The 27,766-nt window shown below is 34.0% G+C and overlaps 1 protein-coding gene across 1 annotated transcript in view; it reads right to left on the bottom strand.

The window, feature by feature from the left end:
* The window catches only part of phtm (cytochrome P450 enzyme phantom), an 82,285-nt gene that overhangs the window by 7,967 nt on the left and 46,552 nt on the right, over nucleotides 1-27,766 (bottom strand). Inside the window, exons 3-4 of the mRNA XM_072532203.1 lie at nucleotides 7,129-7,277; nucleotides 3,965-4,164 (exon numbers count right to left, since the gene is read on the bottom strand). Of these exons, the coding sequence (XP_072388304.1) occupies nucleotides 3,965-4,164; nucleotides 7,129-7,277 (349 nt within the window). The remainder of the gene's footprint in view (nucleotides 1-3,964; nucleotides 4,165-7,128; nucleotides 7,278-27,766) is intronic.

Raw genomic sequence — 27,766 nt, 5'->3', positions numbered from 1 at the left:
AAACTGTACAAAAACAGAAAATATTTTTCATCTTATAAACAACAACGTGTAGAGATAAGGAGAGTAATATATTGACAGAATAACAAGAACGTAAACAAGTAAACAAAACATTTTAAGGAAAAGCTTAAAGAAGATGGAGAAGGCGAAACCTGATATACCATTAAGACCAAGCAAACAACAAGAAAAAAGGATGCCGAGATTAGAACAGCAGGAGACAGATAAAAGAACAATAAATCACAGCGATTGGATCAAATAGCATTAAAGCTACTGAAGGAAGGAGGAGACGTCTTACTAAAAACAATACATGAGCTGATAACAAATGTATGGTTGAATAAGTAGTTACCAGCGGAGTGAAATACCGGTATTATTATACCATTACATAAAAAAGGAAAGACAGGTTATTACATAGTTAAAATGTAGAATCGTGAAATCACGCTGTTTAATGAAAATAGATTTGAAAATAACAGAGGCAGGCAAATTACCAAACAAAATAAGCAAACAAGTACCAGTAGGAGAAATAACAAGAGAAAGATCGAAGCTGAGATACATAAAAGTAATGACAAATGATCTTCTTCAAGTTCCATCTTCTATCGAAAGTTGAAAATCATCATGGGTATGCGGACCCTGTTGACTGCTGCTTATAATATTCGTAGGATTCTTCTTTAACGCCAAAACTCAAAGGCAGCCAACTTATTTAGATGCACTTGTTTCAATGTAAATTTTTCCAAGCCATAAAGAAGAGTAGTAAATACGTAACACCGAAGCATTCTTAGGCATAATATCTTTGGTTTGGTCTATATTTGATATTATCCATGTTCTTAAGTATTTATAGGCATCTTCATTCTGCACATTTCCGACATAACAAGTGTTATCTAGTTTGTCAGATTGATAATCTTCTTAAGTTCTTACTTCTTCTTACTTCTTACGTTTCATGTTCCAATTTTCAAGGCTATAAAGTTATTCTTATGTATTTGTTTGACAAAATGACAACCTGAGAGCCCCTGGCGTCTAAATCTGATTGTCCTCCCCTGCCGGATCTTGGATTCCGAGCTTCATGACCAGTAAGTAATTTATCGACTATTGGGTTCATGATGATTTTTCTAAGGATATCCATGCGGATCTTTAATGTGGTAGTCATCCTGTGGCTTTCCACATCTCAATGCCGTTGACTAATTTAGTTTTTCCGCCTTCGGAGTTAATTTCTTAGCTCCAGGGCAATAATGTACCCTACCACGTATCAGTTCTTCGACCCGTAGCTGTTGACCAACAAGGGGGGTGTTACTTATACCGGTAATCGTTCGGTTAATTTAACTTATAGTATCCAATTATATACCGATTAATTATCATTTCCCTTACGCTCGATCTTGGTAATGGTGATGCCGCTGCCCGAAGGCAGCAAAGGAAAACTTTGGTGTTTAGATGGGAGAATGGATCTAGTATTAATTTCTCCTAGGTACCAGGAGATTAGGAGACAATTATGGCTTACGTGGGCAGGGTCGTATCCCTGAAGTAGCAAATGATGACTAAATGAAACTTTAAAAATATTAAAATTGAGAAAACAAGCACGAAACAGGTCAGAATAGAGAAGAATCCTGAAACAGCTCAAGACCCAAAGAGGTTTGTCGAGCCAGTGATGATGATAAAGATGATATTTAAATCCAAATGCTGCTTGTCATATTCTTATGTATCATAATTTTAAATTCGAAAAGATTTAAGATTCCAAAAAATGTCAGAACAATCTAATATGGTTGTATCCATTCAGATTATATCAACAAATAATGTATGAGATGTAAAAAGGCGGCAATCAAACAAAGTGTTGAGTAAGTTATGAACTTCAAATATCTAGGATTCAATATTACCAGTACCTGAATAAGGAAGGAATATTATAATACCTACACAAGATCAGTAATGACCTATGCGATCGAGACCAAAGTGGAAATAGCTATTGTCCTAAGCACAACTGCAATGAGAACGCTGCAATCTATTGCTGTTTAGGCTTTTAGGAACCGAAAAAGGAACGAGTTTATAAAAGAACAATGCGGCATCCGGGATATCGTATCGCGCTGATAGTAGCGCGGGACGAGCCGGTTTCGGGTAGGGCAAACGGGCAACGTCGTGAAGGACCGAGTGGGACGGTAGAGATACCGACCTAAGGGGCTCATGATACGAATGGACAGAACGAATCTGTTGCAAGTAGCATGGGCCTACAGGACTGTATCTGAGGCGGCTTTTCGAACTATCGCGGGTTGTGTTCCTCTGCATGTATTAGCAGTAGAAAGGAGACATCTCTATGACAGAAGAGAGCATTTGACTACAGCCATAAAAAAACAATAAAGGGAAAGATCAATTAAAATATGGCAGGAAGAGTAAAAGAATACGGATGATGATGCCCAGTGGACTAAAATACCTAAGGGACTGGGTGAACTGTGATCACAGGTGACTGGATTAACTCCTGATGCAAGTGCTTACAAGACACGGGTGTTTTAGGGCCCATCTTCATAGGTTCAGAGAGATAGATACAGACAAATACCTATACGGTGAATACTTCCACACTGTTACTCACACAATGCTGGAGTGTAATAGATGGGCTGTAAAAAAAAACATAATGACTCTAAGAGAGATGATCGCTAACAGGACGAGAAGTAAGAAAGGATGGAATAGTATACATAATCATATTCGAGCAGTCATTAAGAAGAAAGAAGAAGAAGAAAAGCAGTAACCGGACCAACGACAGAGATAAGATGTAAATAAGAGAAAGTAGTGATCCGAAAGTGTCATCACCCTGACAGCGGCCATCCCACTTTCGGAGTATGGTACGGGCGACAGTCAATTGCGCACAAATAGAAGAGGGTGGTTTTAGTTGGTAGTTTTAGCTAGTTGACCTGGTACAGTTTTTAGAAAATTTTCACTCTCAAACAAAAAGGATATCGTAAGATGGGCTAGACAGAGACGCAGGGAGTGAAAAGACCACATCAGTAGAATGAGGGGCTCCCAAAAATTGCAATGTATGAAACAGCCAATATATCTAGACGTCCTGGGAGATATTTAAAATAATGGTACGAGAGCTGGTTATCTGAGTCTTATTTAATTGTAAGAATAAACACGACTGACCATGCTTAATTCAGAGGGAAATTAAGAATAATCTTAAATCTACCTATACATAAAGAAGCGGAATATAAGTAGCCCTTTACAAAATTATTTCCTATTTTTATATCTAGCAACCTCTTGATTTAAAGGCATTTTTAAAAAGTTCTGGCTATTTTAATCCGAGCCATGATTTCTAAATATTTAGAATTCGCCTATCTATCCAAACTTTTAATGCTTTAATTCGGTTCAGTATTGCTACGTTTAGCTACTTGGATACGTTATAATAGTTCGAAAATATATTAATTTAATAACTTTTGTACATGGACTCCATTTATTTCGAGTTGTGCATTGTGAAATAAGCTACAGCTGTAGTCTAAAAATTTTCTTTTATGTAATGTTATTTTAATTCCAATTGGAGAATCTATACATCGTGGATACGATTTAGCAGAATTTAAAGGCCCTTAAAGCTAACTGATATAATTACTACCATTAGAATTGATACTCTGAGGATTTTTCTTGCATTGTGTCGATACATGTAGACATGATCCAGTCTGGGCGAATCACCCCAGTGTTGTATAGTGAATTAAACAGTTTAATTATCACATTCACGTTAGATAATCTTATAGAATAAAATTTCATTATTTCTATTATTTCTGAATAGCTATAATATATATCTTTGTTTTGATATTATAAGTTTTTTGTGATAAGTCAGGTTTATCTATTATATCTTAAATTTCCTCCCATTTTCATTCATTTTTACCAATTTTTATTTTTCTTATAATTTACTTTTACTCGCTTTGCTATCACTAAGTAACTCTATTTCATTCAACTGGCTACCAGAAAATTACCCTACCACAAGATGCCAACTAAGACTTACCTAAAAAATGGGAGGAAATTCATCGGACCTGCTACTCCCAAGTGTTTAGGACCTTCTTCTTGGAGATTTTGAAGCCATTTCCAAAGTTCATCGTCCCTAGACCAAGAAGTTCCAAACACGATCATATTGATGGCTGAACCTAAACTATGACGTAAACCAGGAACGATGTCGATTTCGCTATCTTGATCAAGATCAATATGCTGAAAATAAATAAAAACTACCAATGGAGAGTATTACATATACAGTATCGAAAATTAAGGTATTCATTTTTAACAGGACGAACTGAGAGAAACATATTTAAAACAGCGTTGAAAGATCATCGATGTCAGAAAGTCGTATGCTGTGGTTCAAATTATCTTATTTTATAGTAAGGATTATCGTACTTACATATATTCTATTTAACAAGAAATTAACAAAGTAGAAAAAATAATATATTTAATTTTCGTAAAAGAAACAAACAAATATAATAAACAAACAAATTATTTAAAAGAAAAAAACCTAATGTGAAAAAAATATACACTATTCAGTTAATGTGAACTCAACTTTTTACAGTTTATTTTATATAAATTTATTGGTTATATTTAAATTTGTAATCATTATTTCCGACGGTGGAAAATTGACAGACCCTTTTTAAAGATATACTGAGTGAAAATGTTCAGTCCGTAAAAGAGGTGTTGTGTTCAGTCTTACTGACAGAGCAATTAAACTATCCAGTCCACAGTACGATTTCATAAATTTGAGAAAAGTTAAAGATATTTTAGAAAAAAATAATTATTCACCAGGATTTTACAACCCTCTAATTAAAAAAAGAAATTATATTATCAGAAATCAATCCACTTCCAATATTAAACAAAAACAAACCCAAACCATACCTAGCAATAATAATAATGTCACTAACTCAAACAAATTCTATATGTGCTTTCCATACATTAATGGGTTTTCTGAACAAATGTCAAAAATGTTTGCAAAGTATAATATTAATGTTGGACATAAATCATCAAAAACATCTGGAAAATATTTTTCAAAATTTAAACCCAAGGTTAATAAAGACCATCAATCAAACGTTATTCATAAAATAAATTGTAAAGACTGTAATTCAACATATATTAGACAAACACACTAATACCTACATAGAAGAGTTGTTGCGGCACAAACATAGTGTACAAACCAATGCATTGAACACAACAGCGCTAGCCAAACATTCTTTAGAAAATAGCCATTCTTTTGATTTTAAAAATGTACAGATTTTGAAAAAAGAACAAAATTACAAACAAAAGATGCATCAGAGATCTTTCCAGTATGTATCATAATTTAATAAATTAAGTTGTTTTTTTAATGCACTATGGCAGATATTTAAGATACACCCCTGAACCACTTCTATTTTAGGATACCTGAAAGATGTCATCTGTCAATATATATATATATATATATATATATATATATATATATATATATATGAAAGTAAAAGATTGCATTTCATTTCAATCGGAATTCCACCATTGCTCTACACGTGTTTCGAGTTATTCAACTCATCATCAGGAGCACTTGTGGAAGTTCAACTGAAATGAAATGCAGTCTAGTATTTGGTTATTATAACCAAAATAACAGCCAGGTACGCTAGCAGCGACATCTATACGAAGTAACAAGAAGTCCAGAGACCTCTCTCTGATAGTAAATTAGGTGAACCGCAAATTCAAAGCCTCTTACTAGAGACTTTTAACGACGCTAGAAGTATCTTTTTACTTCAACATGCATCTACGATTCACCTTTGAAAATTACTATCTTTTTCGCTCTTTACGTAGAGAAAGCCGTTTAAATAAAAGTAAAAGATTGCATTTCATTTCAATCGGAACTCCACCATTGCTCTACACGTGTTTCGAGTTATTCAACTCACCAAATACTAGACTGCATTTCATTTCAGTTGAACTTCCACAAGTGCTCACTGAACACGTGTAGAGCAATGGTGGAGTTCCGATTGAAATGAAATGCAATCTTTTACTTTCATTTAAACGTCTTTCTCTACGTAAAGAGCGAAAAAGATAGTAACTTTCAAAGGTGAATCGTAGATGCATGTTGAAGTAAAAAGATACTTCTAGCGTCGTTAAAAGTCTCTAGTAAGAGGCTTTGAATTTGCGGTTCACCTAATTTACTATCAGAGAGAGGTCTCTGGACTTCTTGTTACTTCGTATAGATGTCGCTGCTAGCGTACCTGGCTGTTATTTTGGTTATAATAAGCAAATACTAGACTGCATTTCATTTCAGTTGAACTTCCACAAGTGCTCCTGATGATGAGTTGAATAGCTCGAAACACGTGTAGAGCAATGGTGGAGTTCCAATTGAAATGAAATGCAATCTTTTACTTTCATTTAAACGTCTTTCTCTACGTAAAGAGCGAAAAAGATAGTAACTTTCAAAGGTGAATCGTAGATGCATGTTGAAGTAAAAAGATACTTCTAGCGTCGTTACAAGTCTCTAGTAAGAGGCTTTGAATTTGCGGTTCACCTAATTTACTATCAGAGAGAGGTCTCTGGACTTCTTGTTACTTCATATATATATATATATATATATATATATATATATATATATATATATATATATATATATCCACTTTTAAAAAGTCAGGCTAGAGAATGTAATATAGGGCTAGAGGACTACAATAAATCTAAAAAGGTCGTCATGGAATAGGCAAGGAAGTGATGCAGTTTAAATCGTTAAAGATTTGAAAATTTTTGCAGGATATCAACAAGGATTTATATTGTGACCTCTCATATTCAGTATTTACTATAAGTTCAAGGTAATTTTTAAGGAGGTAAGTATACATGGGAAAAGGAATGAAACTGTATATGATTAAATAATTTTAGATCTGCTGATAAACGCAAGAAAGTGGACATAAAGAGGCACTATTGAAATAACCAAAAGTGAAATCGTTCACGTTCTCTTTACAAAGAATATCAGAAGACGTAACGGTGATTAATTAATTTACTAGCAGCAGCTGAAATCATATACTAAAAGTACTGTAGTTACAGTAGCCATAAAAATTGCCCAAAAATATCTAGAGAAAGATAACTAAGATTTCTATGTAATATTCTTTAAGAAGATAATTAAACAATAAACATACCATCAAAATACAGCCTTAAAACTAATAGAAAATAAATGTGACGTACCTCAACGAAGTCTAACGCATGTTGTAGAATGAGAGTCTCCATTTTCTTTCGCTGAGTACCACCAACTTTGCTGCCCCCAAATTGTCTCAGAGTGTTGAAGGTAAATCTGCGATGTTCTTTCCATAAATCTCCTTCCGAGCATATCAATCCTGTAATAAATTAATCTTGATGATTACAGTACATAAAGTATACAGTGTAATTTATAACTATAAGGAACAGAGACTAGGATTAAGTTATTTGGAACTTTTTTTTCTTTAGGTGCCATGTCCGTATACAGACGTTGGCCATCATCCTGTTTATAATTTCCTGAAACTTTTCTTTATCGGCTGCTGCGCGAAGTAATTAGTTTACTCTGATATCACACCATTGTCTAATAATACGCAGCTATAAAATTTTATTTCGGTCAATCCATCTCTTTCCTCCTCTTTTACTTATATTATAAAGTGAAGTAGATGGTATTTGGGTCTTCTCAGTATATGGCTGAATGTATATGCTATATGACTGTTTTTCTCCTCTTTATGACGTTTATGATCAGATGTTCTGAATTCATCATTTTAAGATCATCTTTATTGGAAGTGTGCGAAACACATGATATATTCAGGATCCGTCGATAGCAACCAGTGTGGTACATTACTAATCACAGCAAATATCCGCCGTACTTTCAGGAAGGGACAAATGGAATAAAACAAACAATGACAGATCAAAGTTGGTGTGGTGCCGGGCTCTCGCTGATGCATACAAGCACTATAAACAAATCAGAAATAAAACGAATACTTTAGTTAAGCAAATAAAAAGGGAACATTGGCAGAGCTTCTCAAAACAGATAGAACACGACTTCTATGGAACACAAAAAGAAATATGAAGAATGATCAGAGAACAAAGAAAAAGATTAAAGAACTAATAAAAACGAAACACATTCAGAAGGAAACATGGGCAGACTACTTTCAATCCCTATTTGCTAAATGTGACCATAACGAACCACCAACATCAGAGGTAACGGCAAACGAAGAAATAAATATTGAGGAAAAAGAGGTAAAGAAACCATTAAGGAAATTAAAAAATAGAAAATCACCAGGAGGGGATAGAATACCGAACGAACTACTAAAGTAAGGAGGAACAAATCTGACCAAATAACTATTAAATCTAATCCAAAAAATAATAGAACAAAACAGAATTTCCCAAGAATCGCGATCAAGCATCCTAATACCTCTTTTCAAAAACAAGCTAAAGAACAACGAGGTTTTAGGTTGAATCATCATGAACCGACGGTATATTTATAATAAGACAAGTGCAAGAGAAATCATTAGAATACAACCAACCGGTATATCTATGTTTCGTGAACCTTATAAGGTATTTGACCGGGTCAAATTAAAGAACGTTATCCACTTATTGTACGCAAGACAGATACCTCTAGGAATAATCAAAACGATCAAAAATATCTACCAAGACACTATAGGACAGAGCTAAAAGTACATATATACAACGTAGATGCAAGGTGGAGAACATCAAGCACTGGGTAAGAAATAAAACCTGAATCATATAAGCCGAATGACAACAAATAGAGTAATAAAGAAAGCAAAAGACGGTTGTCCAATAGGAAGACGATCAGTAGGAAGACCACAAAATCGATGGAATGACAACTTACTGGAGGCACATTGAAAAACAGACAAAGTTATGTCTACATAAAAAGAAGAAGAAGAAGAGGAAGAAGAAGAATTTTGCATTTAAATAACAATTACAAAGTTAACCCATATCGGGTTGAATTCGTTTAAGCAAAGTTACATTCTACATTTGCATGGTGTCAGCAACGACTAACTCTTTGTTTAAACTAATTTATCCTGATATGGATTAACTTTGTATATTCAATAAAATACTAAAGTACCATCTATGGTATGTTCTTTGGAAAGTCCAACATGGAGAATCGGTTGGGTTAACGCAGAGAGAGCCCGATACGAGCTTTCAACCCTAGGCACAACTCGAATTTAGAACAAATTGTGTAAAAATAAAGTTGTATTAAGTGAAAAGTAATATCAGAGTTTTCTTGTTGAAAGATGTTGATCTGAACTCAAGTTGGCTGCAAGATTGAACGCCCGGCAGCACACTGGTATAGGGCGTCTCTAGAACCGATAAAGGAGTTGGAACTGGGGTATACGGAAGGAAACCAAGGCTAACATTTAGTGAAATCATAGATAATCACTCCACCATCGTCCAAGCAGAAATTTATGCTATAGAGATGTTCATGCAGGAACTAATAAAGCCATTAAAGGCACAGGAATCGAATTGAATTAACTAAAAGTTAGTTTGGAACTGTCTTCTCAATCTGATTGGTACTGGAAAAAGTAACAAAACAAGTTTACTCTAGATGCCTGAAAGAAACTGTTATTGGAATTGAAGGTAACGAAACTTCTTGCCAGAGGAGGGGCAAAAGACACATTCATAGATCCAGAATCTGTCGTTGGAACAGCAAGAAGCACAAAGAATAATATCGGACTGCGTGGAACGAATGAAACGTAACCACTGGTACGAAATCCTTTGCATACGAAGGCCTTTATATAATGCGCCTTCCAAGAAGAGTCAAAGAAATCTCCGGCTGACAAAAAGTGTGGATGGTAGATTTTGTCAGGTGATGACGAGACGGTGTTGAATAGGATAAGGCTCAATAAATTTTAGCATTATCGAAGTATTATAAGTGTCACGAAAGGCTATAATAGACTTTGTTAAAAAAAACTGAGCTAAAGTCACAACTATAACCTAGAAATAAGCTACAATTGACACTTGGGTCGAATGGCGCGGGGGGGGAAGGGGTAAGCACCCACAAATAATACAACAAATAGACTGAGCACTAAGCAGTAATTGCATCTCTCTTTTTAATGGGCCGGGTTGTAAATGACCAATAAGAAGGTCACGTGGTCGATAAACCCAGCCCATTAGAAAAAAGAGATGGAGGGACTGCTTTGCTTTAGTTTTCTCTGTCGCACTGGAGGGACGGGTCTGTTGATATTGTAGCGCTCAGTCTATTTGTTTTATATGTCTATGTATTGAACCTATCCCAACCTAACCTAAATTTTAATTTTATTAAAAATAAAACAACTATAATTTTTTTTTATTTTATATATACGAATCTTCAGACATATAACAGACATTCCTATTTATATTTATTTTTTGCAATTCCCAGAAGACTATTTTGGTATAACTCGGTCTCAAGACAATGGCTTTCGTTTTGAATACGTTACAATCAATCAATGTATTAAGTATTTATAAACCAGCCACCTGTGGGTCTATGTGTAAGAATCTGTTATAAATAACCTGAAAGTTCCTAGTAATTCGAACCCTTTTAGTACAGTCAATTATAGAACAATGGCAATGGCTTTTTGTTATAATAGTAAAATGCAAGTGAGTAAGTAATACTAAATACGCAAGTGTAGTTAAATTCAAACATAAATAAGGACTCGGAGCAGAATAATCGTCTAAGGTAAAAGAGTAAACGCAGTGGGAAATTCTGTGTAGCTTTTGTAGTGATTTTAAATCAAACATTATCAGAAACTATAAACGACTGAATTATGTTTTAAAAGCAGTTGATTTTATATCCAAATGTCAATATCCAAACATATCCAAAAAAATGAATCTCTTTATTTACGTACCAACACCGCGGCGGAGGTTGATAACCATCATGGCTATTTTGATCTTAGATGCGGCTTCCCTGAAAAGTTCGATAGATGAGTATCTATAAAAATAACACCTTGCCAACCTAACTCTTAAATCCAGCTTCAGATCTCTTGTACAAAGCACCTTAGTCAGTTTGTTACTTTGTGTCACTTTCACTTGCTTCATTATAAACATAGCGTCGGTGCATGATCTTCCCGACCTAAAACCTTGTTGTTCTTCATAGTGTTATAATTTCATTCAGTTTCAGTTTAAATAGTTTAATAATTGTTTGGTGAGATCGGGTCCTCCGTACTTTAGGAGTTCGTTCGGTATCCTGTCCTCTCCTGGTGATTTTCTATTTTTTAATTTCCTTTATGATTGTTTTATCTCTTACTCCTCAATATTTATTTCTTCGTTTGTCGTGACCTCTGGTGTTGGTAGTTCATTATCATCACCTTCAGCAAATAAGGATCGAAGGCAGTCTGCCCATGTTTCTTTATGAATGGGTTTCGTTTCTGTTAGTTTATTTATCTCTTTTCTTTGTCCTCTGATAATTCCCTTCTCTTTTTATTTATCTAACTAAAGTATTTGTTCCACTTCTAATTCGTTTATAGAGGTTATATGCCTGTTGTGTTTGTTGTGTTCTGTATTATAAAAAGTCTTTCTTGTTTTCTTCACAGTTTATTTTCATTTCCTCCCAAAACCATGTGGTTTTTTTAATATATTAATGTTCGTTACTTTTCTCTCTGCGAGTGATTCTGTTGCTGTGTTAATTATGTCATTTTTGAGTTTTTCATAGCTCCCTCGATGTCTTCTTTTTTTTATTTCATTCCCACCAACCTTCTCTGATATTCTTTTTTTGGTATAAGTGTTCCGTGGATTCCGTATTTAGTCCTTCGTCTCTGATTTTTGTATGTGTTGTGGCGTTGCTCTCTTGGGTGTGAAGTATTTCATGATGATTCGCATTTTACGTAATACTATGATATTGTCGCTACCTACATCTGCTGAGTTGGGGCATCTTACATCTATTATTTTTATGGATGTATATCTCTGTTGGTTATAACATAATTTATCATAGATCTTTGTCTACTGTGTTATTAAATGTATGTTTGTGATAGTCTATGTGGTCAAAAAATGTGTTGTTTATTCTAAGTTCGTTATTCGTGCAGAAATTTATCAGCAGTTCTCCATTTTCGTTTTTAACATTCTCGTTATGTTTTTGCCTAATTCCGGGTAATACTTGATTCCCTCTCCCAATATTATCATCTGATCAATGACGTACAATATAAATATATATTATACGTAATACGTAATTCATGTAACTAGTTTATAAATTTATAAATAAATTTTTTTCTATTTATAAAGAAATATTATTTTTTATAAAGAAATAAAGGCTTTAGACAATTTATAAAATAATATGTATTGTCTTTAAATGATTTTAGAGTGTGTATCACTCTTAGACACTCCATAACGACATCGCTTAGTTGTTCCTTTGCGTATTTAGTATTCTATAATATTATAAAGACTTCCATAAGCTATTTTGGATGGACTTTATCAAACGCCTTGTTATAATCAAGATTTCGTTTTTAAAAGAGCAAATTTTAAGCAAAACTGTCTTTTAAGTAAAAAGAGGAAAAATTGTGAAAAACAAAATTGATATAATAATATATATTTTAAAACGAATTATTTCAAATTTTATTTAAATTTCGTTTATCGCTTTACAGTACTTTCAGATTAAGTATACATATAAATTAAATGGACATAAAGTACAACCAAGATTGTCTTTTGCAAACGTATTATTTTCTTTTGGTTTTAACAGATGTTCTTAATTTTGATTCTATAACTTGCCAAAAAAAAAACAAGTTAACTGTAACATTCTTGTAGATTTAATTCGTTTAATTGAACTTTTTCTTCTATTAGATATATGTTAAGTGTGACAATGAATTAGAGTACGTAAAAAACACGTTTATTATAACTTTTTACTTGTTATATTTTTCTATGCTATGAAATAAACATAAAGCTAAAAGTGTAAACTAAAGAAGAACGAAGAAATCCAGACAAAACAGGTAGAAAAAAAGAGCAAATACGAAAACAGCCAAATACTAAAAATGGTGCAAGATTTCAATCTAGGTGACACTGAAGGTTCATCTAAATTTCTCAAAGAACTTAGAGAGGGTTATAAACCACGCACTAGTCTTTTTAGAAATAGTGAAAGACAAATCAGTGATGATGGAGAAATAAAAGGAGGTTCGAAAAAACCTATTTCGAGAGTCTACTAACAGAGCAAATACAAACAAATACAACCTAGCAGTAGCGGAGTTGGAAAAAACAGAAGATCAGAACCAGAGTAATGAACTAAAATACCCACCCATAAGGAAATATTGGTTGCCATTAAGGCACTGAAGCGCTTGTTTTATTATTAAGCACATTACAGTATCTTTATTTTAAATATTAACTGAATGTTTCGTTTATTGACCATCTCCAGAAAATGTGGCCAGATCTTCCATTTGCAATGTATTATTTAGAGAGGTAATTTGGAGTAAACAGAGATCATTCCGTTTCATTTTTCTTCTCACTAACATTTTCCACTTGGTAGATGTTATGTACTGTTCTTTTTCTTCCCCTCAAGGCCGATTGGTTTTTTCAGCTTTTAACTTTAACTCTCAGCTTTTTAATATCACAATATTTACCATCAGTTTATTCATTTGGCTTTAGATTAAAAATATTTTTTAGACGAAAATTTGTGAGGAAAACATTTTTTTGTAGAGCGGTTAAATCGATAGAAAAATAATCTGAATTGTTATAAAGATTATTTTAAAGAATTTAGTATTAGTTTTCTCAGACTATTCCATCCAATTTTCTGGAAGGATCTTCTCGACTTCTCGACGTGCGAACACCTTCTGGCGGGTTCATCGGTCACCAAGGACGATGGCAACAGACCCAGGAATTTCTTACGCGTCCGGCATCATCCACCGATGACTAATTCTTCGAGTTTGCCGCCAAATCACCGTGTACGAGATTGTTTTTTGATTTTCTTTTCCTTCACTCTCACTAACAATTTAGAAGCTATTTTTATCCGCAACGGAAGATGCCGTTGCGTGGTAGCGAACATTTATTGGCTGAAGATTTTTTTGTTACTGGGACAACGATTAAATAGAAGACGTAGAAGTATCACGATTTTAAGGATCTATGTACATATAAGTCGCTTAGAGCAGAGTGTTAATTTTTAATTTTTGTTTTAAAATTCTGACATTTTTTTGAGTAAAAAACTAACAAAAAGTTCTATCAATCGGTAATGTACAAAAATTAATATTAAACAAAAATTTACTTTTATTTTGGTATAAAAAAATAAATTTATTTATAAAAAAACTAAAACATCTTTGGGAATTGGTAATGCGTTATTACCTCCAAGTTATATATATATATATATATATATATATATATATATATATATATATATGTTCGGAAAGATTTCCGCGGTTAGTACAATTAAACTTAGAGCTAAGATTAATATTATTATAAAAATTAATATTAAACTTACCAGTCTTCCGGGTTGAACCGCGTCGATATCCATTTTGCCGAGCTTTCGACATCCTCTCTGATGTCTTCTTCAGGGCTTCCGAGGTCTCAGTCTCCCGAGCCCCCAGACACTACTACACTCACTAGTCACTTCTAGTTCACTCACTAGTTCACTACTACGACTGGGACCAGGGGACGGTTCATTTATACCGTCGATGGTGACGTGGCCTAGGTGGGGGTTAGGGTGGGGATTGGCGCGAGAGTTGGCGCGAACATTTCCGACAGTGGGATTTTGATTCGAAGATGGAGGGGGCGATATTTTGTTTATGAGAGGTCTCCATGTAGAAGGTAACCGTATGGCGTCATCTCTTTTATTAAGGCAATTTGGTCTTTTTTCTATTTCTATGGCTTCTCGGATAATTCTTGGTTTATAAAAGCGGATGGGGGCTATGGTTCTGGAGTTTTCGAAATCAATTTTGTGACCTGTATGAAGATGGTGTTGACCGAGAGCTGAAATTGAATCGGAATTGCGAACAGAAATGGAATGTTCATAAATAATATTTTGAATTCTACGATTTGTTTGGCCTATATAGGATCGGGGACAGTCTGCACAAGGAATTTCATAAACTCCGTGCTGTTCGTTTGGAATATTGTCTTTGATTGATCGAACAAGAGATGAAAGTTTTTGTTGGGGGGTAAATATTGTTTTTATTCCTCTTGGTTTAAGAATTTTGTCGATTTTGTCAGTGACACCTTTGATGTAAGGAAGAAACGCTTTCGTATGATAAGGGTCTGAGTCTTTGGATTGAGATTGAGTGGGAGATTGATGTCTGTGGATGCTCCTATTGATGTGATTTTCGCGGTAGCCATTTTGGATGAGGGCTTGTTTTAAACAAGAAAGCTCAGCGGATCTACTTGCATCATCGGAAAGGCGTATTGATCTGGATACAAGAGTATTAATGACTGAATTAATTTGTGAAGGTGGGTGGTGAGAGTTGGCATGCAAGTAACGATTGGTATGTGTGGGTTTTCGATAGACAGAGTAATGAAAACCTTGGGATTGGTGTTTCTTTATGAAAACATCGAGAAACGGTAGGGATGAATCAGTTTCTACCTCCATCGTGAACTGGATACTAGGATGTATACCATTCAGATGGGTTTGGAAAGACACCAAAGCATCCCTGCCATGGGGCCAAATGACGAATGTATCGTCAACATATCGTAGCCAACATGTGGGTTTGAGCATTGATGTGGATAGTGCTCGGGTCTCGAAGTCTTCCATAAAGATATTGGCAATCACTGGAGATAGAGGGGAGCCCATTGGGGCACCATTTATTTGTCTGTAGAATTGATTTTGGAAGATGAAATAGGTGTTGGACATACAATGTTTAATGAGAGATAAGTGGTCTTGTTGGATACTGTACTTAGTTTTCAGAATGTTTAGAGTTTCATCTATAGGAATGTTTGTAAAAAGTGAGACAATATCGAAACTTACTAGAATGTCTGACGGTGATATAGGGTATTGTTTAAGAAGTTCGATGAAATGAAAAGAGTTTTTGACGAAGGATGAAGCATTTTCGGCGAAAGGTTGTAGAGTTTTGGCCAAATACTTGGCCAATGGTTGTGTAGGGCAGTTGTATGCACTGACAATGGGACGTAGAGGAATATCGGGTTTGTGAATTTTGGGGAGGCCATATATTCGAGGTGTTCTTGAAGACTTTTCACGAGGAATTAGAGATTTTTTGATGTCAATAGGAAGAGAGGTTTTGCCATAGCCCCCATCCGCTTTTATAAACCAAGAATTATCCGAGAAGCCATAGAAATAGAAAAAAGACCAAATTGCCTTAATAAAAGAGATGACGCCATACGGTTACCTTCTACATGGAGACCTCTCATAAACAAAATATCGCCCCCTCCATCTTCGAATCAAAATCCCACTGTCGGAAATGTTCGCGCCAACTCTCGCGCCAATCCCCACCCTAACCCCCACCTAGGCCACGTCACCATCGACGGTATAAATGAACCGTCCCCTGGTCCCAGTCGTAGTAGTGAACTAGTGAGTGAACTAGAAGTGACTAGTGAGTGTAGTAGTGTCTGGGGGCTCGGGAGACTGAGACCTCGGAAGCCCTGAAGAAGACATCAGAGAGGATGTCGAAAGCTCGGCAAAATGGATATCGACGCGGTTCAACCCGGAAGACTGGTAAGTTTAATATTAATTTTTATAATAATATTAATCTTAGCTCTAAGTTTAATATATATATATATATATATATATATATATATATATATATATATATATATATATATATATATATATATATATTAACACATCCAATCCGTAAGGTGTTTTTCAAGATATATGCCAATTTGCCGAAAGCGCCCCATGCCAGTTGTGTTCTTCTTTTAATTTCAGCATCTTAATTTGGTTTTCCTAGTTTGATAACATGGCCTAGATATACATAATGTTCAATATTTTCTATGGTATGATTTTGTATTGTTATATATGTCTGGTCTCGGCTCAGTATTTTTGTTTTGCTGTAGTTCATTTTTAAGCCTACCGCTCCTGAAACTGTCTAAAGATGTTAAAAATGTCTTCTAGAGCAAGGGTAAATAGTTTGGGAGATATGGTGTCTCCTTGTCTTACTTCCCGTTGTAGTCTTATGGGATTAGTTTTTGTGCTTTCGTCCAGCTTTATCTGCATGGTGGCATTTTCATATATGTTTTTGATTATGTTAGTGTATCTTGAATCTATACGTGCATTTTCTAGAGATTCAAGCACTGCCCATAATTCGATGGAATCGAATGCTTTATGGAAATCGACGAACGCCATATGAATTGGAACATTATACCCGGTGCATTTTTCTATCAGTGTTCTTACGGTGTGCAAGTGGTCTATGGTACTAAAATGTTTTCTGAATCCAGCCTGCTCGATAGGTTGATAGAAATCGAGCTTTATTTATGCGTTATTAATGTGTCTCTATTCGACATACATCGGATTAAAAAATGAAGAAAATAGCTTCATTAGATGTCAAAAAAATATGTTTTTTCACGAATTAAAATTAATTTTATAAGTACATTTTATTGAACATATTATTGAACAAGAATGCTTACAATGAAATCAAATTAGTTGCTTCTTTAAGAAGAGCAGCAGAGAAGTACGGTGTTAACTATGTTTCTCTTTTGAGATACAAGCGAAAGAGAGAAGCAACAAATAAAGATGACCATGAACAGCTAGAAAATATTAAACTGGGATATGTGGCTTATAACAGAGTTTTTAACGAAGACCAAGAAGGGTAATTAGGGAAGTACCTCATTCGTTGTGCGGACATATATTTTGGTCTATCCACAGAAGATTTAAGAAAGTTGGCCTTTGAACTTACTGTAAAATATAATTTAAACGCTCCTTCCACTTGGATGGAAAATAAAATAGTTAAAGACGAATGGTTTCCTTCATTCATGAAGAGAAATTGCGTATTATCTATCCGCGCTGCTCAAGCCTATTTCGGGCGACAAATTTCAACCGATATAATGTCAATGTGTTTTATGACAATCTTCAGATCGTTATGGATAACGATTACTTTGAATCTCAAGACATATATAATGACGACGAAACCGGCGTTACTACAGTAGAGAAGCTTAACAGAGTTGTTGCAAGACGTGGCATACGGCAGGTGGGCGCATTTACCTTTGCTGAACGAGTCATTTTGGCCACACTAGCATTTGCAGCTAACGCATTAGGCAAGGCTATTCCACCTATGTTCGTGTTTCCTCGAATTACATATTAAGAGCATTTCATTAGAGACTGATCAGTATGATCAATCGGTGCCGGTAATCCATCAGGGTGGATGCAAGAAGAGACATTTATTATATTTCTTAAACACTTTTAAAATCATACGAATGCCTCTTTGTCGCATAAGATATTATTGATGCTAGACAATCATTCGTTCCATATACATATCAACTCCTTAGATTTTTGCAAAGATAATAGAATATTATTACTGTCATTTCCGCCCCACTGCTCTCACAAACTACAACCCTAGATAGATCCGTTTATGGGCCTTGTGATCACTGGATGCGAAATTATCCAGGCCAAATCATGACTATTTACGAAATACCGAGTATTATAACTATCACAATGCCACTTGCTCTCATTCAGGTGAATATCCAATCCGGATTTCGAAAGACAGCATTCAACCGCAATTTGTTCTAACAAATTGATTTTGCGCCATCGTTCGCGACAGACAGGCCTAATCCAAATGCTGCTGAAGAGGTGGGCATTTTTACTCAACATAATATTAGACTTGCACCTGATGACGAATCCCCATCACTATCACCTTCGTTACTGAATGATGATTCACCTTCATTTCAGCGCAGTAAGCCCAACTGAGCTCTAAAATAGAGCACCAACTGAATGGGCTGCATCGCAACCATTTACTAACAGTAATTCAAATATCATAGTATGCTCAGTAAATCCTGAAAACGAAACATTCACTGACCATCAAATGCTCATACCACTTGAAATCGCCGAGCTCCAAGCAAAAAAACACCGCTTAGACAAACACCTCTAGAACCTAGCCAAGATTATCAAGCTGGTACAAAGAATCTGGAATCAGATCTCTTTTGCGTCAGCTATCAGAACCTAGAAATCCCCTAGAAAACTAGGAAACAGAGGTCGAAAAACCAAAAAGTCTGCTATCTACACAGAAACTCCTGAAAAGGAAGCTGCTAGAAAAGAGTATGAAGAGCGACAGAAACGGTTGAAAATAGACAAACAAAAAGAAGTACTCGAGTCATCTACTGGAAAGATAATCAAAGGCAAAAGGAGAGGAAAAGCGAAGAAAATGAAGACTAACACACAGCCAGAATATTGTTTTATTCTCTATTATTTATATTATTGTTTTATTTGCTTAGAGACCGTTTACAAACTGCCATAGAATCTTAATGTAATTATATTATTTTCTGTTTTACAGCGTTTCAAAAAATTGTTAAACATTTAGAATATTTAAAAAAGTCATGTCAGCCTGGAATAAATTTGTTACGATCACTCGCAAACCAAAAATGGGGCGCCGACTCTTCTACATTACTACATATCTATAAGGCTTTAGAACACTCCAAACTGGACTACGGCTCAATTGTTTACAACTCCTCCAAAAAATCGTACTTAAAAACAATAGATATTATTCAAAACACAGGCCTCCGAATTTCCTTAGGAGCACACTACACAAGTCCAATACAAACTCTATACTGGGAAACTGGAGAGATTCCACTCGCTTTTAGAAGACAATATCTAAGTCTTTCTTATGCCGCAGCAGTATCGTCTAATCAAGATAATCCTGTTATACACAACGTATTCGCTAACCGCTTCAAAAGTTGTTTCCAAACTTCAAATCGAACTGATCGCCCTTTCTATTACCGCCTACATACCTACTTGTTAACAATGGGTATCCATTTTCCAGACACCTACGATATCTCCTCAATATCCACACACGACTACCTACTAAAACGTGCTGATAAACCTGTGTGTGACATGTGTAAAAGTGTCTTAACGGTAAAACATTATTTATTGCAGTGCCCCAAGTACGATGTGCAACGCAAAATGTATAACATACCATCAACATTAAACAGTGCTCTTGGAAAAGACAGTAATACTAAAAATATTTTCGCTTTTCTCAAAGACTGCAAGCTGATATCAAAAATCTAATATTTTACTGTGTATAGATCTAGGTTTATTTCTATTTATGTATTGCCATAGTTAATATTCTATTGTTAAGTTCTAACTCTGTATCACAATCCATACACGCTAATAACCCTGCGTGGTTGATGCGTCATATAAGGAAAAAAAAATTGTTAATTTTCATAAATTTGGAATAAACAAATTAAATTGTTTTAAAACTATTCGATGAATTTTTACGAAAATTTTGTCTACTATTGTCCACTATAATATCTCCATATTGGCGAAATTTTATTTTATTTCGAAAATATGTGTCTCGACAGCTAATGGTCATTGACACAGGTACAATTTACATTCATGTTTGCATGGTTAATACTTTACATTGGGTACAAGTTAGTTACAATACATTTTTTATAAAACATATATATTTATATATATATATATATATATATATATATATATATATATATATATATATATATATATATATATATATATATATATATATATATATATATAACTTTGTGTTTTTAAAAAGTTTAATACATTTTCATAGTTGCTGCTGTTTGAAATAAGTATGTCTTTTAGGTTGATACCAAGATTGTATTTTCTTATGACCGCTAGGTAGTGTTGACAGTCAAGAAGTACATGTGTTACGGAAGTCGTGGTGTTGCAGTACAGAATTCATTAGGCGTTCATGTGTAAGGCGTGTGTGCCCTATTCTCAATCTTCGAATGATAGATTTGGCCTTTATTTTCATTGGTGGGAGCTGGTGGTTGAAAATGTTTGGTTGTAGAATACTTAACTTGGTATTGCTTCTTTTTCAATGATCATTCCCAAGGTCGATTATGTTTCTGATGATGTTTGAATGTCAGTTGTTACTTTAAGAGAACATGCTTGTAATTTAAAAGTTCTACAATTATTGTTAAAACAGTTAATAACAATTTAAATTATTTTAAATTTTTTTAACGTTTATTACTAAATAAATGCACAAAAAAAATTTACTACTGCTCGTTTTAAAGTTTTTTCAATTCGATTGACCGATTGTTTTTTCAGTTTTATGATAAAATAGTTTTAAATTACAGACGAAAATTCTAAAAATCAGTCATTTTTCAAATAAATTGTTATTAAATCAAAATATACGAAAATAATTTTAATGAATTTGCATAACTTTTGTTAGTATTCTCATTTCCTTGGTCTATTACATTTTGTAAACCTGTAACAAATGCGATGTTGTAATGAAATATTTGTAAAACTTTTGGAAAATGGAAGAGTCGAAAGTACTCATTGGCATAAATAATTTTTCCTTATTTCTAATTAGATTTTTTCCCATGGTCCACTATAAGGCTTACAGTTATTATCTGCCGTATTGGATATTAACTAAGATCTTGTTTCATAACTAGTCGACGCCGGTCCTGAAATGAAACCAGACACAATCATTCACGGCGCTAGTTAAGAAGCAAGAACTGCATTTTAACCTCCATTCGGTTTTTATTGCCAAAAATATTCATAGCACTCCAAATTTCTTTAACAAAAGAAGAGAAAGCTTAAAAAAGAATAACAGGAAAGATATACTCGAAGTCAATAGCGTATTTGCGATAATATTTAGAGGGGTTTAGCAGTATTAATATTTAATAGTAAATGCTTTAGTATGTTTCTAAAGCAACTAGTTCTCTAGTAACTATTATAGTCTTTAGTCATAAAATAGTTTAACAAATGAATTAGTTAAATATATAGGCATACAGAATTAGCGAATCTTCATCTATTTCCCCATTACTGGGTTTTTGGAAAAGTATTTAGTGTTTACTTCAATATTTTATTTTTTATTATTCTTAATATTCTTAACATATGACTTTATTTTACTACTAATTTTATTGTTTATTTTCTATAAATTCCCCATATTAAAATTGGTCATATTCATATTTTTTGTTAAACAGGGAACTACTTACGATTACCCACACGTCTGTGGGACCATCCTTAATTTACACCAAAACGCTCGAGTTAACAGCTTTTAAAGATTAACTTCTTGATAATTATCTAATTTGTTACGTTTCTCAAAAAGAGTAAGGACGATATTTTGTAAATTTCACACTATCGGCCTAGAACAGAATCCCACTTTTCGTCGAACATAACAACTCAGTCAGACCTCGTAATGCAAATATGTCCAGTTTACATCGCCACCAAAATCTCACCAGGTAGTGCCCTACGTCTGAGTAAATGTTTAAAAGAATATTCCTGACTTAAATAGAAACTATTCCTAAGTATGGTCAGCATTCGGAAGATTACAAACAGTATTTAAATCAAATTTATCAAATACTTTAAAGGCAAAAACTTTTGATCAGTATATCCTACTGACGGTACTGATATATGGAACTGAAACATGGGCTTTTAACAACAACATAGTCCACAAACTCCAAGTGACTCAGAGAGCTATGGAAGGGAGAATGCTCAACATTATGCTCACCGATCGCAAGTCCAAAGAAGAAATAAGAATACGAACAAAAGTTAAATATCTAATCCAAAAAATTGCAATGTTAAAATAGAACCGAACAGGGCCCATAGAAAGAATGGAAGACAACCGTTGGAGGAAGCGAATTATTGAATGGCGACCAAAAGTAAACAAGAGAAGTAAAGGCAGACCTCAAACCAAATGAACTGATGAAATCAAGCGAATAGCTGGTCACGAATGGATGAAAAAACAACAAACAGATGTGAATGGATACAACTACGCAAGGCTTACATTCGACGATGGATGGAATAGTTGTTAATGATGATGATAGAATTAATAGAAGTGATAGATTTTTTTACGTATACCGATTTTGAACTTTGAAACTCAATTTTCTTCAAACTACTTTTTTTTTATATTTCCACGCGCAATACCGATCGTTTTTACTATTATAGTAAAGCCTTACCCGAGATCTAAGAGAGTCATTAATTTTATTATCGATAAGTGTCTACCACAAATTAGCGGGGGATCGCCTCTGGACAGGGTCGTACTTTTATCCGGTACGATTTAAGCCGGTCTTTATCATTGTCTACTAAAGTTATAATAGTTGCAAAAATATTTACATTCACTACCTTCACATATTTACAAAACTTTATCATTTCTAAATAGAGTACAAAAAGAACAGATTATTAATCATTTTCAAATATTTCCATTTTTTCTTATTAATATTCTCGACCTATTTTGAGAGGAAGGAAAAGTCAATTATTATTATTAAAGTTATCATACAACTTTTTCTGGAAAAATCAGAAGGCTACCTCTGATATCCACCTCAAAACATATGCTCCCTGGTTTCCGATATGAAAAGTTTTTAAATATTCTTAACGAATTTTAATACTGTCGCTTTTCAATTTCTAAAGTGCTCAATAAATATATACCATTGTGAATTTTTTAAACATACTAAATAATAATTATATTTTATGTAAAATAGGTGTCTTACTTTTTTCTTTCCTTTTTTGGTCTTTACAGAAAATGATGTCGAACATGCCCAGCTTAGAGTTTCTTTCCTTCATGGAAGAACTTTTTTACTGCTAGTTTTCCCTTTTACATAATTGCTAGGGTTATACTAGAGATTCTCATATTCTTAGATTTATTTCTGTTTGTTCCACCGGTCTACAAAATATATTTTGTCACACAGTTTCAATATTGATTTTTATTGTTGCTCTCAGTAGTCTACAGTCATTTTCACTGTGAAATCTATTCATAGGGGATACATATGCGCACATATATTTTGTTGTTATTATGGAGTATATAATAAATCTCATTCGTTATTTTATTTTCGGTGATTTTTCAGGTCTATTTTCGTTCAATTGACTTTTTAAATAGTGTATTATGGCAATACGGGTGTTTCGCTATTCAAATTATTAGCGAACGTCTCTTTTCTCTCGCTTCTAGTTTACATAACATATTTCTCAATTTACGACAATTTGAGCATTGAATCTTTTGTCAGAAATACATAATGATATACCCCTAAAACTATACTCTGGGCGCGCTAGTGATTCCGGGCGAGATGTCATTTAAAAGTTAATTGTTCAATTTTATGTTTTGCCATCAATCCTTTGTAAGAATTTATAAGCTATATTTTTTGGGTTTTATGGTCCTGTGATGATGAGACCATATTACCTCTTAAAATATAGGATGTTGTAAAAAATATGCCCTACTAACATATTAACTGTAAATTAGTTTATGTATATGACAAATGTTAAGTTTTTTGTTTAAAGGAGAATATGTAAAAGCAGGTAAAGAGAAAAGTCTTCAGTTTTCCATATTGTGATCAAATGGCTTTTATAAACCTTGAATGCTAATCGGGAGCGACACCAACACAAACAAAAATCAGAGTCAAAGGACTAAATAAACAAAAATAACATAATTCACGCAGCAAGAGAAGCACTTAAAGAGAAGGAAGTTTCACACACCTAACATATGGCAAATATGATAGTTCTTCTTCTTCTTCGTTTTATATAGACATCTGTCTGTTTTTCAATGTGCCTCCAGTAAGTTGTTAACCGTCTCTTGCCGTCTTTACTACTCTATTTGTTGTCATTCGGCTTATATGATCGTTTCATTCTACTCTTCTATTTCTTACCCAGTTCTTGATGTTTTCCACCTTGCATCTACGTCGTATATCTGTACTTCTAGCTCTGTCCCATAGTGTCTCACCATCAATTTTGCTAAGTGCTTTCATCTTTGCTGTTTCTAACATCCTTTTTGTCCTCTCTGTGTGAGGTCTTGTTTCTGCTGCGTATGTCATTATTGGTCTGATGACTGTTTTGGAAATTCTGCCTTTCGTTTCTTTTTCGATACTTTTATTTCTCCATATTGTTTAATATAGGCAGCCTGCGGCTTTGTTTGCTCTATTCACTTGCTCTTCCACTTCAGTTTTGAGTTTTCCGTAGCTAGATAATGTGATGCCTAGATATTTAAACTCCATTACTTGTTCTATTATCCGACTAGGTGCAGCAAACGTTGTAAATCATCTTCACTTTAAGAGAGTAGTATTGCATCGTCTGCATAGCAGATTATTTTAAGTTGTTTTTCTCCCATTTGGTATCCTTTTTTAGTTCTTACTTTTTTTATTATTTCATCCATAATCAGGTTGAAAAATGGTGGACTCAGGGAATCTCCCTGTCTTATCCTATTGCCAGCTTCAATAGGGTCGATTAGTTCTTCTTCTACTTTTACTTTTATTGTAATGTTTTGGTAGATATTTTCGATCGTTTTGATTATTCGTAGACATATTTCTCTTGCGTACAGTAAGCGGATAACCTCTTTTAATTTGACCCAGTCAAATACCTTCGTAAGGTCCACAAAACATAGATATGCCTGTTTGTTGTATTCTAATGATTTCTCTTGCACTTAAATCATTATAAATATAGCGTCAGTGCATGATCTTCTCGACCTAAAACCTTGTTGTTCTTCTGCTAGTGTTATAATTTTATTCAGTTTCTTTGTTATTACTTTAGTTGTTAATTTTAGTGTTGTGTTTAGTAAATTAATTCCTCTATAATTTTCCGAGTTCGATTTGTCTCCCTTTTTGAAGAGAGGTATTAGGATGCTTGATCTCCATTCTTGACGAAATCCGTTTTGTTATATTATTTTTTGGATTAGTTTTATTAATTATTTGGTTAGATCTGGTCCTCCGTACTTTAGGAGTTCGTTTGGTATTCTGTCCTCTTCTGGTGATTTTCTATTTTTTAATTTCCTTAATGCTTCCTTTACCTCTTCCTCCTCAATATTTATTTCTTCATTTGTCGTCACCTCTGGTGCCGGTGGTCATTATCGTCACCTTTAGCAAATAGGGATCGAAAATAGTCTACCCATCTTTTTATTAGTTCATTCATCTATTTTCTTTGTCCTCTGATCATTCTCCATATTTCTTTGTGTATTCCGTTGAAGTCGTATTCCATCTGTTTTGAGGAACTCTGCCAGTGTTCCTTTTTTATTTGTCTAACTAAAGTATTTGTTTCATTTCTCATTCGTTTATAGTGGTTGTATGCCTGTATAGGCATACAACCTGTATTGTAAAAAAGTATTCTGTATTGTAAAAAAGATTTCTTCTTTTCTTCACATTTTGTCTTAACTTCCACTCTAAACCATAATGTTTTATTTTTTGACATGTTAGTGTTCGTTACCTTCCTCTCTCCAATTCTTTTCTATTGCTGCTTTAATTATTCTAATATTTAAGATATTTCATACCCATTCTTAATTGGGGATCTAGACGCTTTCTTACTTTGCGTAAAAGGATTGTCACCTTCGTCCTTATTTGTCCACCTTTTTCTTTTAGCATATCACATAAAATTTCATCGATGGTGACATATTCGGACAGACTGTATCCACTTCTACACTGAGTTACAAACGTGTCAAAAAAACATCGTATAGGAACCAACTTATCTTCCTTTAGTCGGGTTTCACGAGTTGCCTTATCATCGAATCGCATACATCTAAGCAGAACTTAAATCGTGAAAGCGACATACTCAGGCGAAACATTTTTATACTTGTTCCATCAGTTTTCCAACTCATCTGGATTAACACGATTAATTTTCAGACGTCAGTCCTGTTAGTGCCTGCACATTGAGTCTATATATTTGTTCGCACTTTCTAAAATTATTTCTAACATAACCTTATTCACAAAATATTACTGGGAGTCTTCAAGTCTCGTGTATGTAATTTCGACATCGGCAAACGTACTACGTAATTTTGGTCTTTGTCTAATATTTCTCGGTGGGACAGCCTTTCTGCATCTTTTAACTTCATCTTTTCCAATAAACTTTTAAGTATTTCTTCCACTTTCTTCTTCCTCCTTGGACACATCTTGTTCCGATTCACTTCCGCCTCCCCTCTACTTAATTAGATCAATTTAATTTTTTTTTTCATAAACAAAATAATTTTCATCATTGGTAGGAACCATTTCCCATAATTCCAACAAACGTTTTTGTTCGGCTTCAAAGGACATCTATAAACAAGAATTGACAAAAACTTGTCAATGGAGCTAACACACAGAACTTTCTTATAATAACCAATTATTATTTAAACCTTCTGCATTCAAGTATATAATGATAGTTTTGTACTGTATCTAAAATAAAATAAGCGCAAGAATATACAAGTTTCCAAATTTATTTGTGAAAACACTACAGTATCTCTTTGTACATTATAATGTAAATGCTAATGACCCTTAGTGGTCGAAGTATCTCTATAAAAAATAAAGAAATAAAATATTTTGAATCGTTGAACAGTCGTTCTTCCACATAAACCCCAAGTCAGTTACGACGTCATCTAACTAGTTATAAGAAACTGCGTAGTAATTTCGACGTCATTGTCCGAAGATATTTCTGGAGTACGTGACCAAGATCACATCCGCACGATAGGGCACTGATTAGTATTGTGCGTAGAAAAATGATCAATGACCGCCCTTGTACTCAGGCAACACAGTCTACGATGAAGGTAGATATAAACCCATTAGTGATGAAATGTTAAAATAATAGGAGTGTGCTTTTAATTATTTCCACAGATTAAACAAACATTTTTTAAAATATCCCGGAAAAATATGACATTAAAGTAATTTACCAATTTTTATTGGGAATGAGCCACAATTTTACTTTAAAATAAGTTTATTTGACGTTTAGATTTCCACTTCGGAAATCGTTATCAAAATACAAAACCTTAATAAATTACATAAATTTTGTTTTTTGTTACCTGGTGAAAAATTCTTCTAATAATTTCATTTTATCTGACTCATTTATATTAACAATTCAGACATATATTATACATTTTAAAGTAGATGGACTCAAAATGATATTGTC

Source organism: Diabrotica undecimpunctata, chromosome 5 (genome assembly GCF_040954645.1).
Source record: "Diabrotica undecimpunctata isolate CICGRU chromosome 5, icDiaUnde3, whole genome shotgun sequence".
NCBI lineage: Eukaryota > Metazoa > Arthropoda > Insecta > Coleoptera > Chrysomelidae > Diabrotica > Diabrotica undecimpunctata.
The sequence above is the reverse complement of the archived record's forward strand: the minus strand, read 5'-3'. Positions and strand labels throughout refer to the sequence as shown.